The sequence below is a fragment of the Amborella trichopoda genome, chromosome 1, assembly GCF_054954075.1.
Source record: "Amborella trichopoda isolate Santa Cruz 75 chromosome 1, AtrichopodaSantaCruz75HAP2 v2.0, whole genome shotgun sequence".
NCBI classification, from domain to species: Eukaryota; Viridiplantae; Streptophyta; class Magnoliopsida; order Amborellales; family Amborellaceae; genus Amborella; species Amborella trichopoda.
In genome coordinates this window covers 18,696,762-18,709,117 of record NC_142336.1, presented here as the reverse complement: position 1 = coordinate 18,709,117, position 12,356 = coordinate 18,696,762, and the positions used below count along the sequence as shown (strand labels likewise).

The window sequence follows — 12,356 nt, the reverse complement described above, 5'->3', positions numbered from 1 at the left end:
AATAACGACAAGCACTCTGGCAGCACACCTTCGGGAGCCACATCGCTCTGGCAGTTGAAGTGGTTGCTCCGGTAATACGCTACTTGGGACTGCCAATTGACCTTTTTTTTTTTTTTTTGTAGGGAAGGGATTTTCATTACGTTTGGGGGGTTTTTGCGAGAAAAGGAGATTGAGGGAAAAAAGTGAGAAGAAAGATTAGTTGGTGTAAGCTGCATAGATAATAATTTTTCCATATTTTCTTTTCAAAAAACCTAGCCGAATAACAACTTCATCCAACACTAAACTACATAGCCAAGTAACAACTTCATTCAACACTAAACTGTGTGGCTGTTCGTACAAGACGGACCCACCAAAAGGCCTAGAATTTCCTTTAAAAACACTTCTGAAGTAGAACTAAACGATACTAGGTTTTGGACTCAGAAGTCGCAGGGCAATGGCACATCTATATTCACATCTTCACTCCCCCATGATGCCTTCAAATATTGTCTCAAACAACACTTCCTCAAAGCTTTTCCCTCGTGTTTCAGCTTCCATTAGACCTAATTTCAAGAAATGGTTTGGTAGTTTCACGCTCAAATCACTGAATTGGGCTCTGGCTGGAACTCTCGCTCTAGAATTATCTCTCTCTGGTACCAAATTGATTCCTTAAAATTCACTGGTATTCGCTTCTTTGGATTTGGGGACTTTATTTCACGCTTAGTTTTTTTTTTTTTTTTAAAAAAACCTTACTTTGGTGTTATTTTATCTATTTCGGAATGAATTATTGCGGAATATCCATTCAATATCCGAAATTTTTTTCCAAAAACTGGTTATTAGCTAGGTGTAAGCTTGCCCTGAAAAATGCAGAAGTTAAGTGGAGTTATGGAACGGAGAGGAATTCTGGAGAGATTAGATTGAAACAGAATTCGTAAGTCCTGAATTTTGATAATTTGGCCTGGCATTTCTTATATTTTCGTCCATTTTTTTCTTCTGAAATTCAGAGTCTATCCGACTCATACTTGAGATTTTTTTAAATTTTCTTCTTTACAATTTCAGATTCATGCTGAAATTTTGCATGAGTACACAGTAATATACTCTCCGTGGTTCCATTTACTTGCATTCGGAGCTTCAATTGAAACTGACAATGCCAGTTGATGCTAAATTTTTCTATATATGAACTATTAATTCCACTCTCAGTACTTGTATTTTCACATTCTTTGGGAAATTCCATGGAAACCGAATTTAGCTGTATATTGGATATAATAGACACTGTTCTTTGTATGCTTGTATTTACTTGATTTTGTAGCTTTAATGGAAACAACCCATACCGAAAGATGGTAAACTTTTGCGTAGCTTGGTTGTTAGTCGATATTGTACTCTCTATGCTCATATTACATGCTTTTAGTGCAGTAGTGGAGGCTAATACAAACATGGGTTGTAGGACCTGGACTTGCTGATGCAAAAGTAGGTGTGAACAAGCCTGAATTGCTCCCTGAAGAATTCAGTCCTCTTATTGATGTGGCTGGGTTCCTCTCTACTGGTCAGGTGTGCATCTTTGCTATTCCTGCTTCTTCGGGTCGCATTTTCTCACTCTAGTTATGACAGTTCTTGCGAATTTTATTGGAATTTTTACAAATTCACTAAGTTTCACAATGGCAACATTGAAAGCGTATTGAATTACTCAAGTCATTACTTTGTGAATATAATGTCTAATTCATTGTTTAAGGTTTTCTTTGATTTCCATCCAAAGAATTCTCGTGTCTATTCGTGCAGTTTGGAGGTCTTTTGGCTGCCTCCAACCAATTATTTGAGCACCTAAACTATTTGGCTAATATGGGAACAAAAATTTGGTTATGAGTTTGTCTTTGGGTGGAGAAACAGAGGTGAATTTCAGCCAAGCAATGGTCTGGGATTCATACAAGGTGGCCTAAACTATCTAAGAAAACTATATGTAAAAAGTTATTGCTAGAATTATCTGAATGTGATATGCAAAATGAACTTTTGTCTGCATTTGGCAGTCTGACGAGAAGTTTGAAACTGCTCCTAGGCCAAAAGCTATATTGGAACTGAAGTTTTCAAAGTTAGCCAAGATGATTGGTTACATCTGTAGCTCAAAACCTCAAGGCTCCTGCATAACTACACCTGCTTCTGAATTGAGTTGATGTATGATTCTGTTTCATACTGACAGGAGCCATGATGAGTAAAATTCAAACATGGTCAAGACTTGATGTTAAGTTCACGCCCTCAATATCAATGTAAAATTCAAACATGGTCAAGATTTGATGTTAAGTTCATGCCCTCAAGATCAATGCCTCTAAAAGGTTTCATTTAGTCCATCTATGCATAGAGAGCCATTATATTGGAACCATCGAAGCTTCTCCCTTGTTTTTTCCTTTCATGTGTACAATACAGTGGGATATACTGATAGTTCAGAAGAATAGGCCATGGAGGTTCACTAGATATTGTGTGAAAGTTAGGAAGTATATTGTTTTTAGCAGTGTTTTTAAAACTCTCGGGCTGAGATTTGCTAAGTCTTCTGATCAGGCAAAGTTCCTGTTCAGGTTCAAAAACCTCAGGACTTCCTGCGTCTCACCGGTTTCTCGACCCTCCTGTCCTATTTTTGCAGAGACTCGGCCAAATCAGACTCGCTGGCTCGGGCTCTGGACCCTGGTGAGTCCAAGCCTTAGGCCATGGTTTTAATCATTGATTATTAAAGGTAGGTTTGTCTACTCAAGAAATGGTATACTTGATGTGGAAATCCATCAGCCATATGTCATTTGCTTTGTTATGTTACATGCTTATTGAGATGAATGCTTTTTGCTAGGATAATATCTTTATATTTGAAGCCTATGAGGCTGGAGTCGGGCTTTTTGGGAGTCAGCCATGATTTTTTGAAGGGACTGATTTGAGTCATTGAGGTTGCATCTGTGGCGATATTACTTACGAAGGGGAAGGTGTATTTTTGAAGTGGCCACTCTTTAAGTGCTTAAGGAGGGTATATTAGGGGAAAGAGATGGTTTCCAAATCAAAGATGTTATAGAGGTATGTATTGGTGATTCCTTTTAAGTTGCGGATATATTGTCTTGGAGGGCACTGGGTCCTGGTCTTTAGCTTGCAATACAGATGCTCCCTAATCAAACTTGCCAGTTGGTGAATTGAGTTACATGACCTCTTTCAATATGAAGAAACCATCATTGTGCTTTTCTTATGCTAGCTAATGGCACGTTCATTGCACAATGCTCCTGCTGAGAGATTGGATGAACAATACTTTTGAAATATTCATTCTAAGTAAAAATTAATAATTTATTAATTTTTTAGTTACTTTATTTCAATTTTACGTCATTCATTATTAGATTTCTACCTGTTTAATTTTTTATCTAATATTTTCTGTACTCGTCTTGAGTTTACTTTTATTTGATAGGCTGAATGCTATTTTATTATTTCCTATCTTTGGTTGGAATAACTAAGCTTATAGAAGCCCTTCAAAATTTCTGCAGTTTCCCTTTTTTGCCTGCTTTTATTTCCTCTCCAAAATAGATTATGTTTTTACAATTACTTTTCAGATATAAAAGATAGTTCTAAGGAGAGAGGGCTCCTTTTTTTTGTTTTTTTGTGTTTTTGTTTTTGTTTTGTTTTTTATTTTTTTTAGGGGGGAGGGGGGGAAGAAAGATTTTAGGAAATGTGGAGGGAAAAACAAGATTGCTAAGAACATATTAAAAAAAAAAAGGTGGTAAGAAATTTAAAAGTTACACTGCTATTCATTCTTCCTAATGTATATGGGATTATATACAAGGATATACAAGGATACTATTTTACCTTTGGTACAAGGAGGTCACAACTACTTGTAACCATCCAATGTGAAATCTAATAGCTTGGGTGCGTCACAAAGTTCGAAAAAATTTCTTTTGAACTTTGAGCTTGGTCAATGGAATAAATGCAACACCCAATTTCACATCTAATGGTCAAGATTAATTGTGACCACCTTGTACCAAGGTAAATAGTCTTGTATACTTTTCCATTTGTATAAAGGACTGTATTGAATAGTTGTGCGAAAAAAGTTGTTACCGACTTTATTTTATATATTCAGGGTAACAAGTCATTTGCACCAAACCAGAAATATCTTTTTCACATTTTTATGAAAGAAATGGGGGAAACATGACAGAAAGATATTACTTTTCTTTTATCTACTTTTTTTTTTCATGTGATGGGATCTGAAAGGAACTTCAGTGTTGTTGTATAGATGCTGCCCAATAGTGGAACTTTGGATGTACATAAATGGTGTATTTTGCCCTAAAGGAGGAGTTTTTGAAGGTCATCTATTCGAAGGTAGCTTATTTGAGGCAATTCTATACTGAATTACAGGCTTTTTAGGGTCAGCACATTCTTATAAAGGGCGTTTAATTTGACTTCCTTGGGTGAGCTGTTAGGGGTGGGTCACTTTGAGAAGCTAGAGGTGGACGATAGCTCATTTGGGTTCATCTCAGGTGGGGTATTGTCCACATTGCATCCGCTGGGTTTCTATACTGCTTCTTAATTTGGAGTGAGATATACCACTTTTACAACAAGGCTCATGTCTTGGTCCTTGAAGGCGCCTCATTCTTGATGGAGTTATTTGCAAGGGGCTCATCTAGGGAAGCTTTTCAGTCAGTGTGAACAGTAGCAGATATTGCATTTGACTTTGAGGGCATTACTTATGGATGCTTGGGTGGTGGTGCCATTTGAATGGTTCAGAGGTGTAGAATAGGACAAGGAGTCAACATGCCTGCAACCAAGACAGATGACAGATTCAAGACTTATTAGGAATGTTTGGGATAATCTGTCAGCAAGAAATAATAAATAGAACATAAAAAGAAATTAGGATTGCTTGGGGTCTGTCTTGACCTTGTGCCTCTGGGGTCCTGGATGAAATTCAAGGGCTCAGCTTCTGGTTTTGAAGGGATGAGATTGAAAGCTTCTCAACATTTTGAGATGATATGGAGAAGTCAAATTTGAAAATACTTATTAATAGCTGGTTAAACCTTGAGCTGTTATTATATAAGGGTTCTCCTCTGCAAAGAAATGTAGCCATGGCACTAGAAATTTCATATGAAAAGTGTCCTTTGACATCATAATTAATTCTTCCAGTTTGAGTATGCTTTAGATCATCACGGAGCACGTGCATCTTTTAAGGTTTGTAGTATTCTAGTTTATCATGCTCGATGACTAATCAAGATATGCTATTTTCTTATATGCACAAGTTACAGAGTCATTTGTTTTGTGCAAATAATATTGTAGATGCTGATAGGATCATATACAATGTCAAGTCGCTTGTGTTGACCTTGGTTTGGGATTAGAGGAACTTCTCGCATGAATGGCTTCTGTTTGTACTCGACGTGTCCTCTCATGTTTTTCTGCAATTCATTTGTGGTTTAAGCACTATTTTTATCCTTCTCACTAGATTACAAAGATATTGCTATTTCATGTTTTCTTTATCATATGCTACATCTTAAACATTGTGTAAAATCAGCTTTGGTTTTTGTCAGAATTTATATTTGCTTCTGCGAGCGTACAATTTTGTTAGTCATCATAATTATTGAACTCTAGCAAGTCTTCGTTGGTATATGTCATCCAGGGATCTAATAGTGCCTTAAGGCCCCATTTGTTCCCTGGAAATGGGTATCCTGGGGAGATGCCTCTCCTGAAATCGGTATCTCCTGGAATTGGCATCTCCTAAAATATAGGTTCTCCTATTTGGATAACATCTGGTAATAGACCTGGAAGATGCTATCCATTGTTTGGATTGCCTGGAAGTCGTGTCTCTTGGAAATTTTAATTCCACCTATTTTCATGCAATTGGTATTTCCACAAAAAAGGATTAAAAATGTGGAAATCGGTCTCCACGCAGAAATGGGACTCCGTCCCTGGGAGGGCATCCAAACAGCATTTACGGGTCGTTTCCATGGATATGGGTCTCTAGGAGACCCATTTCTAAGGAACCAAATAGGCCTAGAGTCTTTCAAGATATTTCTATGTAATTTCTAATGCTAGTACAAGACTGATGATGTCTTGTATTTCCTAACATGTCAAGGAGGTGGAATAGGAGTATTTGTTGGTTGTAGTATTGATGATTATACGAGCTAGTGGAGATGTGCTTTCGAGGACTTATTTGATTATTGTGTACAAATGAAACTGAAGGGGAAGTTTTGTAGGATGACTGTAAAATTAGCCACGTTTTATGGGACGGAATATTGTGGGGTCAAGAAACAACATATCTACAAAATGAGTGTAATTGAGATGAGGGCGTTGTCATAGATGAGTGTCAAGACAAGAAAGGATAGAATTCGTAATGGATACATCCGAGGGAACTCGGGGTTGATTCCAATAAGTGATAAGATGATGGAAAGTAGACTTAGGTGGTATGACCATGTGCAGCGTCGACCTAGAACAACACTGGTTAGGAGGGGGGATTTGGTTCAAGTGGAAGGCTCCAAAAAAGCTCGGGGAATGGATGGAAGTAGTGAGAAGAGATGGTGACTTATGGTCTCACTGAGGGTATGGCCCTTGATAGAGTGGAATGGTGGAACATAATTCATGTAGTTGACCCCAAATAGTTGGGATAAGGCTCGGGTGATGATGATGATGGTATTGATGATTATAGATGCTTATTAACTTTTTTCTTTAGTGTTCTTTTGTGAAGATCGGAATGAAATAACATCAATATGTGATGTCTGACTTGTTTGTTGGTTTCTCTTTACAGATCTTTAGCTTGTCAGTCTTGAATGACAGTTATTTATATTAGGCAAGGTTTATTTGATGCCTTTAGACGTAGAATTCAAATGTAGTTTGCATGAATTGATATTATGTTGCTATTTGTGTCAGGAATACAGAATTATCCAAGAGATTGTAAATCTTGAGAAGGATACTGGATTCAAACTAAGAGTTTTGGCACAAAATTACCCAGACACCCCTGGTAAAATGCGGGGCCACAGCTTTCATTTGTTTTACATAAACGTCATTTTATTGCACTGAATATTATAAGTCAAGTAGTTATCTTCTATTACAGGTTTAGCAGTGAAAGATTATTGGCAAGTGGATGATAAAACCATTGTCTTTGTTGCAGATCCTGCCTTTGGTAATAATAAATACTTTAGCTGTCAGAATATCTATCTTTAATTATCACGGTTTATGTTTTTGGGGATTCTATACTGTTGCTTTTAGTAAGGTATTCTGAATAGCATCTTATAGTCCAAACAAAAATGAGAATATTGAGGATATGCGGTCCTTGTTTCTTTTCGTTTTTTTTTTTTTGGCTTTCATATTTCTTTTTTTGTTTGTTTGTTTTATGATAGATGCCTTAGGAGTTGGCTTTAGGCATATATTCTGATTTTCTTAAAAATGGTGAAAGAAGCCAAGGACTTTCATAATAATCTATGTACTCCTAATATATATGTGTTCATAATTGTTTTAGTACCCAATCCTGAGCTCCAATGGAAAAGTTGTACTGTTAAGACTTTAAAGCTCTCTTGACTATACAGAAAAAGGAAAAAGAAATTATTGAAAAGAGCTTTTTCACCACTATGGTTGAAATTCTCGTTACTTCAACCAATTGGTTTGCTTATTACATCCCTGATCTTTCGATATCAATTGATATCAACCCTGACTCTCTGTTACGAAAGCACTTGTTTTTCTCAGTATATGCATATGTCCCTTGCTTCTTCCTCATGGAATGATTTTGTTCTTAGTATAACATCTTTGGACTACTGTGCTTAATTTTGATGAGTAACGCAAAAATGTTCTCTTATGCTAAGCCACTCCTAAAAGATGCAATATGGATCCTTTGCCATCTTGTGATATGACATAGCTTGTTTTTTTAGCTAAAGAATGACCAGAGACTTCCTGCACTTCATTAGAATTCTGAAGATTTGTCAAGTACATATGGAGGCCACTAAGTTGGTTCTAATATTACCAAATTTTGGTGTTTCTAGGGTCATCATGGCATTTAGTTTGCAAATTAGTTACTCAAAGATCATATGCCTTTCAGTTTTTCTTGATAAAATTTCAATGACCTTGAATTAAATATGGAAGCTTTAGGGGAACACAAATCATGGCCTTTGTATACATGACTGATGAATTCATGGAAAATAATCCAAACCTGCAATCCAATTGCACTTAGGTAAGTCAGTTTCAGTTTCAGTTTCATGTTCAGGTATATGACTTGGTTTGTGCCCTTTTTTATGGTTGTTTTGCCTGAAAATGACATTTTTTGCTTGTAATTTACTTTTCTAGGGCATAAATCTGCATAATATGTACTCCCTCGGCCTGTGGGCAGGTAACATCCTCAATTTCAATGTGGGGGCTTTGGTCGATTTGGATGTACCTCGTAGCTTCTGGAGTCGATTGGCTGGAAAATATGGAAATATGTTTTATTGGAAGGAGAAGGTTTGCTTGTTTATCTGGATCTTGCTCTTATGTGTGTATATATATGTATGTGTGGCCCAATCTTTGAACGCTTGCTTACTAACCTCGGTCATTCATCCAAATTAAATCCAAAAGCTCATGTGGATCCTATCTTTTCTGCTTCAGAATATGGTGGTTGGATGTGTGGTCCAATCTTTATGATGAGCACTTGCCTCCCTAACCTGGGCCATTCATCTAAATCAAACCTAAAAACCCATTTGGATCGTATCTTTCTGTTTCTATACGCATGTGTGGTGCTTTGATACATGTTATGGACGGGCATGTTTTGGTGGAAGATCTAAGGTTTGTGATGGTAAAATATTGCCTATGGATGAACAGGGGGAGGATGCATCTGTTGAAGCTGCTGTGTTGGCCATATCGAGGTGTTTGAGAGAACCTGTAGGCCAAAATAACTGTTCAGAAATTGAGTGAATGGATGCTTCACTCGGTCAATTATCAGAACAGCTTCTAGTTTTCTTTTATTGTGGTAATCAAGGTGCCTCACTCGGTCAATTATCAGAACAGCTTCTAGTTTTCTTTTATTGCGGTAATCAAGGTACAATCACTTGCATTTGCTTTCTCAGCCAATGTTAATGCTAAAGAGTTCTTTCTTCTTGTTGTCTTCTTTCAGGTTTAACAAACCAAAACTATAGAACCTCTACTGAGCCAAAAGCAATTGTATCAGGAATTTTTGATATTTCTGGGTAGCATTCATGGGAGAAGCATATCATGGTTATCTTTTATATTCCTAAATATTGTACCAATTCTAAGAAGAATCGAACACACAACTTGCTAAGTTTTTGAATTAACATGTAGAAGTGCAACTCTGGCAGGAGGTCGCAGTAAATTTTCATATTTATAAGATGGTGGTTCTAGTTTATTTTTGAAAATCCCAGCATTTATTTTCTTTTTGGTAGTCTTAACAGTTTTTAAATGATTTTGTTGACATAACAAGGTGGGTTTCTTTGTTCAGTTCCTCTTATAAATATCAAAGAACCGAGGGGTTTCATTCATAATTAATGAGGATTGCTAGCATATGCCTTTGTTCATGGTTGCAACTTGCAACACTGATAATTACTATTTGAAAAATCAAGGTCCCTGTGCTGCATATGCTGGAGGGATTTATAACATCAAGTCATGATACCTGGTTCGCTGAAATGGCCTTGTTGATGTTATGGTGGTATGGAAAGAAGGGCTACTCTTAAAAAAGGGTGAAGGCTTCAATTTTCCACACCCCCGTGAAGGTCCTATTTCGAATGGCCGTTATTTATGGTTACACACCCATTTCTGAGCAGAACACAACGAAGAGTGGTCCGGACCTAGTCTCTCTGCTCTAGCTTACTATTGCTTAGCTCCCATTTGATTAGCAGAGGCTCCACCTCGTGCACGAATTTGAGTTTCGTGAGTCGATTTTCATGCCGTATGCAGTAGATAAGATAATTTCCAAACTCTGTCAATTGTTTTAGATTACAGAAGATTCTCCTTTCTCTAGATTTTGGAGTTGCATCCGTGCAAAAAGCCTATGACCTATTTTTGCTTAGCAATTTCCTTTCCAATTGAAAATCTGTGGTTTCGTATTCGATATCTGACCTTGTAAATTAAAAATCTCAAACGAAAGAGGAAATTTTATTCAGTTGATTTCTCACTGCCGAAAGGGGTCCTAGGGGTGGCAACAGGTTTGGGTCGACCTGGGCCTTTACCGGACCCATTTAGGTTCCACATGTCGGACCCGATCCGGTTGGGTCCACGTGACTTGGACCTGGACCCAATCCGATTGCCACCTTCACTTCTTTGTTCGTGATTGAAATTGGCATCCTGCTTTAAGGTTGGATGCTTTAAATGAAGCACCGGAGATTCTTGGCAGGGTTGAAGGAGGAAAAGGGTTCTTTTTCGCCTCTTTCCATTCACTTTGTACGTTAAAACAAGGGTGACAAAGGCTAATCCAAAATAGTGGACTACCAGTGCGTTAAGATGGGGCCTTAGCTTCTCTCTTTGGTTTATCAACGCTGTTGAAAGAAGTACTATCTCCACAAGTTTATGATTCATTAATAAAATGGGAATGCAAGAGTTGCGTGAGTAATTTAAAGATTTCAGCGTCAGTTACCTGTCAACTCGTCTTTTTAGCTTTAACTGTTCTTTTCAGCTTTAAGTGTTCTTTTCAGCTACGTCTCCAACTTAAGTATCAAAGATCATGTGTCTTGAGTGTATGCAGGGTACACCATTCTAATGGTGAACTTAAAATTTATACTGTTGAACTTTAAACAACATAATATCTTTACATGTTTAAAATTAACTTTTGACTGATTTATTTTTTATGCATTTTAAAAAGGGTTAATCTAACTTTCACACACCTAGAAAAACAGGAGGTGATATTTAGGTAGGGATGTGAATGAGAAATTGACCAAAAATAACCTTTCTCTAATGTAGTTATAACACAATTTTGGAGGGAACTTGGGAAATTTTTTTTTTTTGGGTAGTTAAAATAAATTATTTTAATAGATTGACAAACCCTTTGGATCATAACAAAAAGTTGCAGTCCATTTTCTTTAGGCGAGAAACCCCAAATTCCTCTCTACCCAATTATAATCTCCATGCCTTCTCCCTCTACATGCCCTCTGGCTCTTCCCTTAAATTAAACCATCTCTCTCCTCACCTTCCCTTCTCACCCCTTGAATGAAACCATTTTTCTCTACTCACGTTCCCTTCTCACTCTTACCTGCGCTCTCTCTTTACCAGCTAAAATTCCTTTTTTTGTATACGTAGCTGTATTTACTCGATCGATCTCTCTTTTTTTTTAGGAGAGGGCCCCTACTCTTAGTAGAAATTGAGCCTAAAACGTAACAATGCAAATCGTCAAGCGCTAACAATTTAATCTTGGGCTCACGCTAAAGAGTACCTTTCAGCCATTCCTCATTTGCCTTTAAGGTGGAGGTAAAAGCTTTGTGGAAGATTGGGCATTGGTGAAAGATAGAGAGAGACATTTGGATGGCATGAGGGTTGGGAAATGAATAGGGAGAGAGATGGGCGGGACGTGTGGGTGGTGGGGGGGGATTGGGTGTGTATGTGCAGAGAGAGAGAGAGAGAGGCGGTGGGAGGAGATTGGGTGTGTATGTGGAGAAAGAGGCAGGAGGTCGTAGGTAGAGAGAAAGGAATTTGAAGAAAGAACAATTATTCCATGCGAGCTGGACCACATTTATACAATATACAGTTTGGATCGCATTTCTACAATATGCAGTCTGAAGGTGTAAGCATTCTTTTTAAAGGTGGATGAAAATAGATGGTCTATCTAAAAACAATTGTAACTAACGGTCCAAATGTTTTTTTAATATAATTATAATTTCTAGATTTCAATTTTTATTTATTTTCATATTCATGATCTCTATATTAAATATTATATATACTTTAAAAATTAGGATCAAATTATATTTAAAAAATATATTTATTGTCAAGCTGGCATTTCTATAATATGCGGGATGGCTGCATGCTAACCGCGTCCTTGAAAAAATTGGGATCTGACACTTTTACAAATATACCCAATCAAGATTCTTAAAAAAAAGGGTAATTTTAGTCAATTCATCATTCATACCCCTTTCCAAACATCACCTATCCGGGGGTGTGAACGTTAGAGTACCCCTTTTAAAAAGGGTATTTTGTTATTTGAAAATCTCTCTAAAATCAATTTTTTCTCAACCAAAGTAATTTGAAATTAGTAATACGTCATTTCTTGAAATCCTCAACCTAGGTCATGTAATTTTTAGATTTATAAGGATTTTTTTTTAAGAAAAAAAAAATCGGAGTCAAATTTAATGACTTTAAACTTTCCCTTAACCTATCCCAAAGAAGTGGGTTGTTTTAGGTAGACAACCGATATAAAACTTTACCAAAATTTTTTATGACTTAACCGACCTCAAATAGTTGGAAAAATATGTGGATGGATGATG

General features: G+C 37.0%; 1 protein-coding gene across 5 annotated transcripts; it reads left to right on the top strand.

Moving 5' to 3' along the window:
• Nucleotides 1-269: 269 nt before the first annotated feature.
• LOC18429812 (thylakoid lumen 15.0 kDa protein) lies at nucleotides 270-10,049 on the top strand. 5 transcript variants are annotated; one of them, XM_006839094.4, is made up of 7 exons: nucleotides 270-629; nucleotides 1,421-1,524; nucleotides 6,838-6,928; nucleotides 7,022-7,090; nucleotides 8,288-8,397; nucleotides 8,755-8,902; nucleotides 9,047-9,305. In XM_006839094.4, exons 1-6 carry the CDS (start codon nucleotides 434-436, stop codon nucleotides 8,845-8,847), a joined length of 663 nt encoding a protein of 220 aa, XP_006839157.2. In that variant the 5' UTR covers nucleotides 270-433; the 3' UTR covers nucleotides 8,848-8,902; nucleotides 9,047-9,305. The 5 variants fall into 5 exon arrangements, with proteins under 5 accessions (XP_006839157.2, XP_088709281.1, XP_020520317.1 ...); XM_088853155.1 differs by lacking the exon at nucleotides 9,047-9,305 and adding an exon at nucleotides 9,510-10,049 and having other exon boundaries at nucleotides 271-629; nucleotides 8,755-8,971; XM_020664658.2 differs by having other exon boundaries at nucleotides 271-629; nucleotides 8,755-8,911.
• Nucleotides 10,050-12,356: the final 2,307 nt, after the last annotated feature.

Coding starts and splice junctions, on each gene's coding strand:
- LOC18429812 (XM_088853155.1), top strand. CDS start 434: ATGGCACATCTATATTCACATCTTCACTCCCCCATGATGCCTTCAAAT. Junction 1,525..6,837: donor GGTTCCTCTCTACTGGTCAG/GTGTGCATCTTT, acceptor TATTTGTGTCAG/GAATACAGAATTATCCAAGA. Junction 6,929..7,021: donor AAATTACCCAGACACCCCTG/GTAAAATGCGGG, acceptor CTTCTATTACAG/GTTTAGCAGTGAAAGATTAT.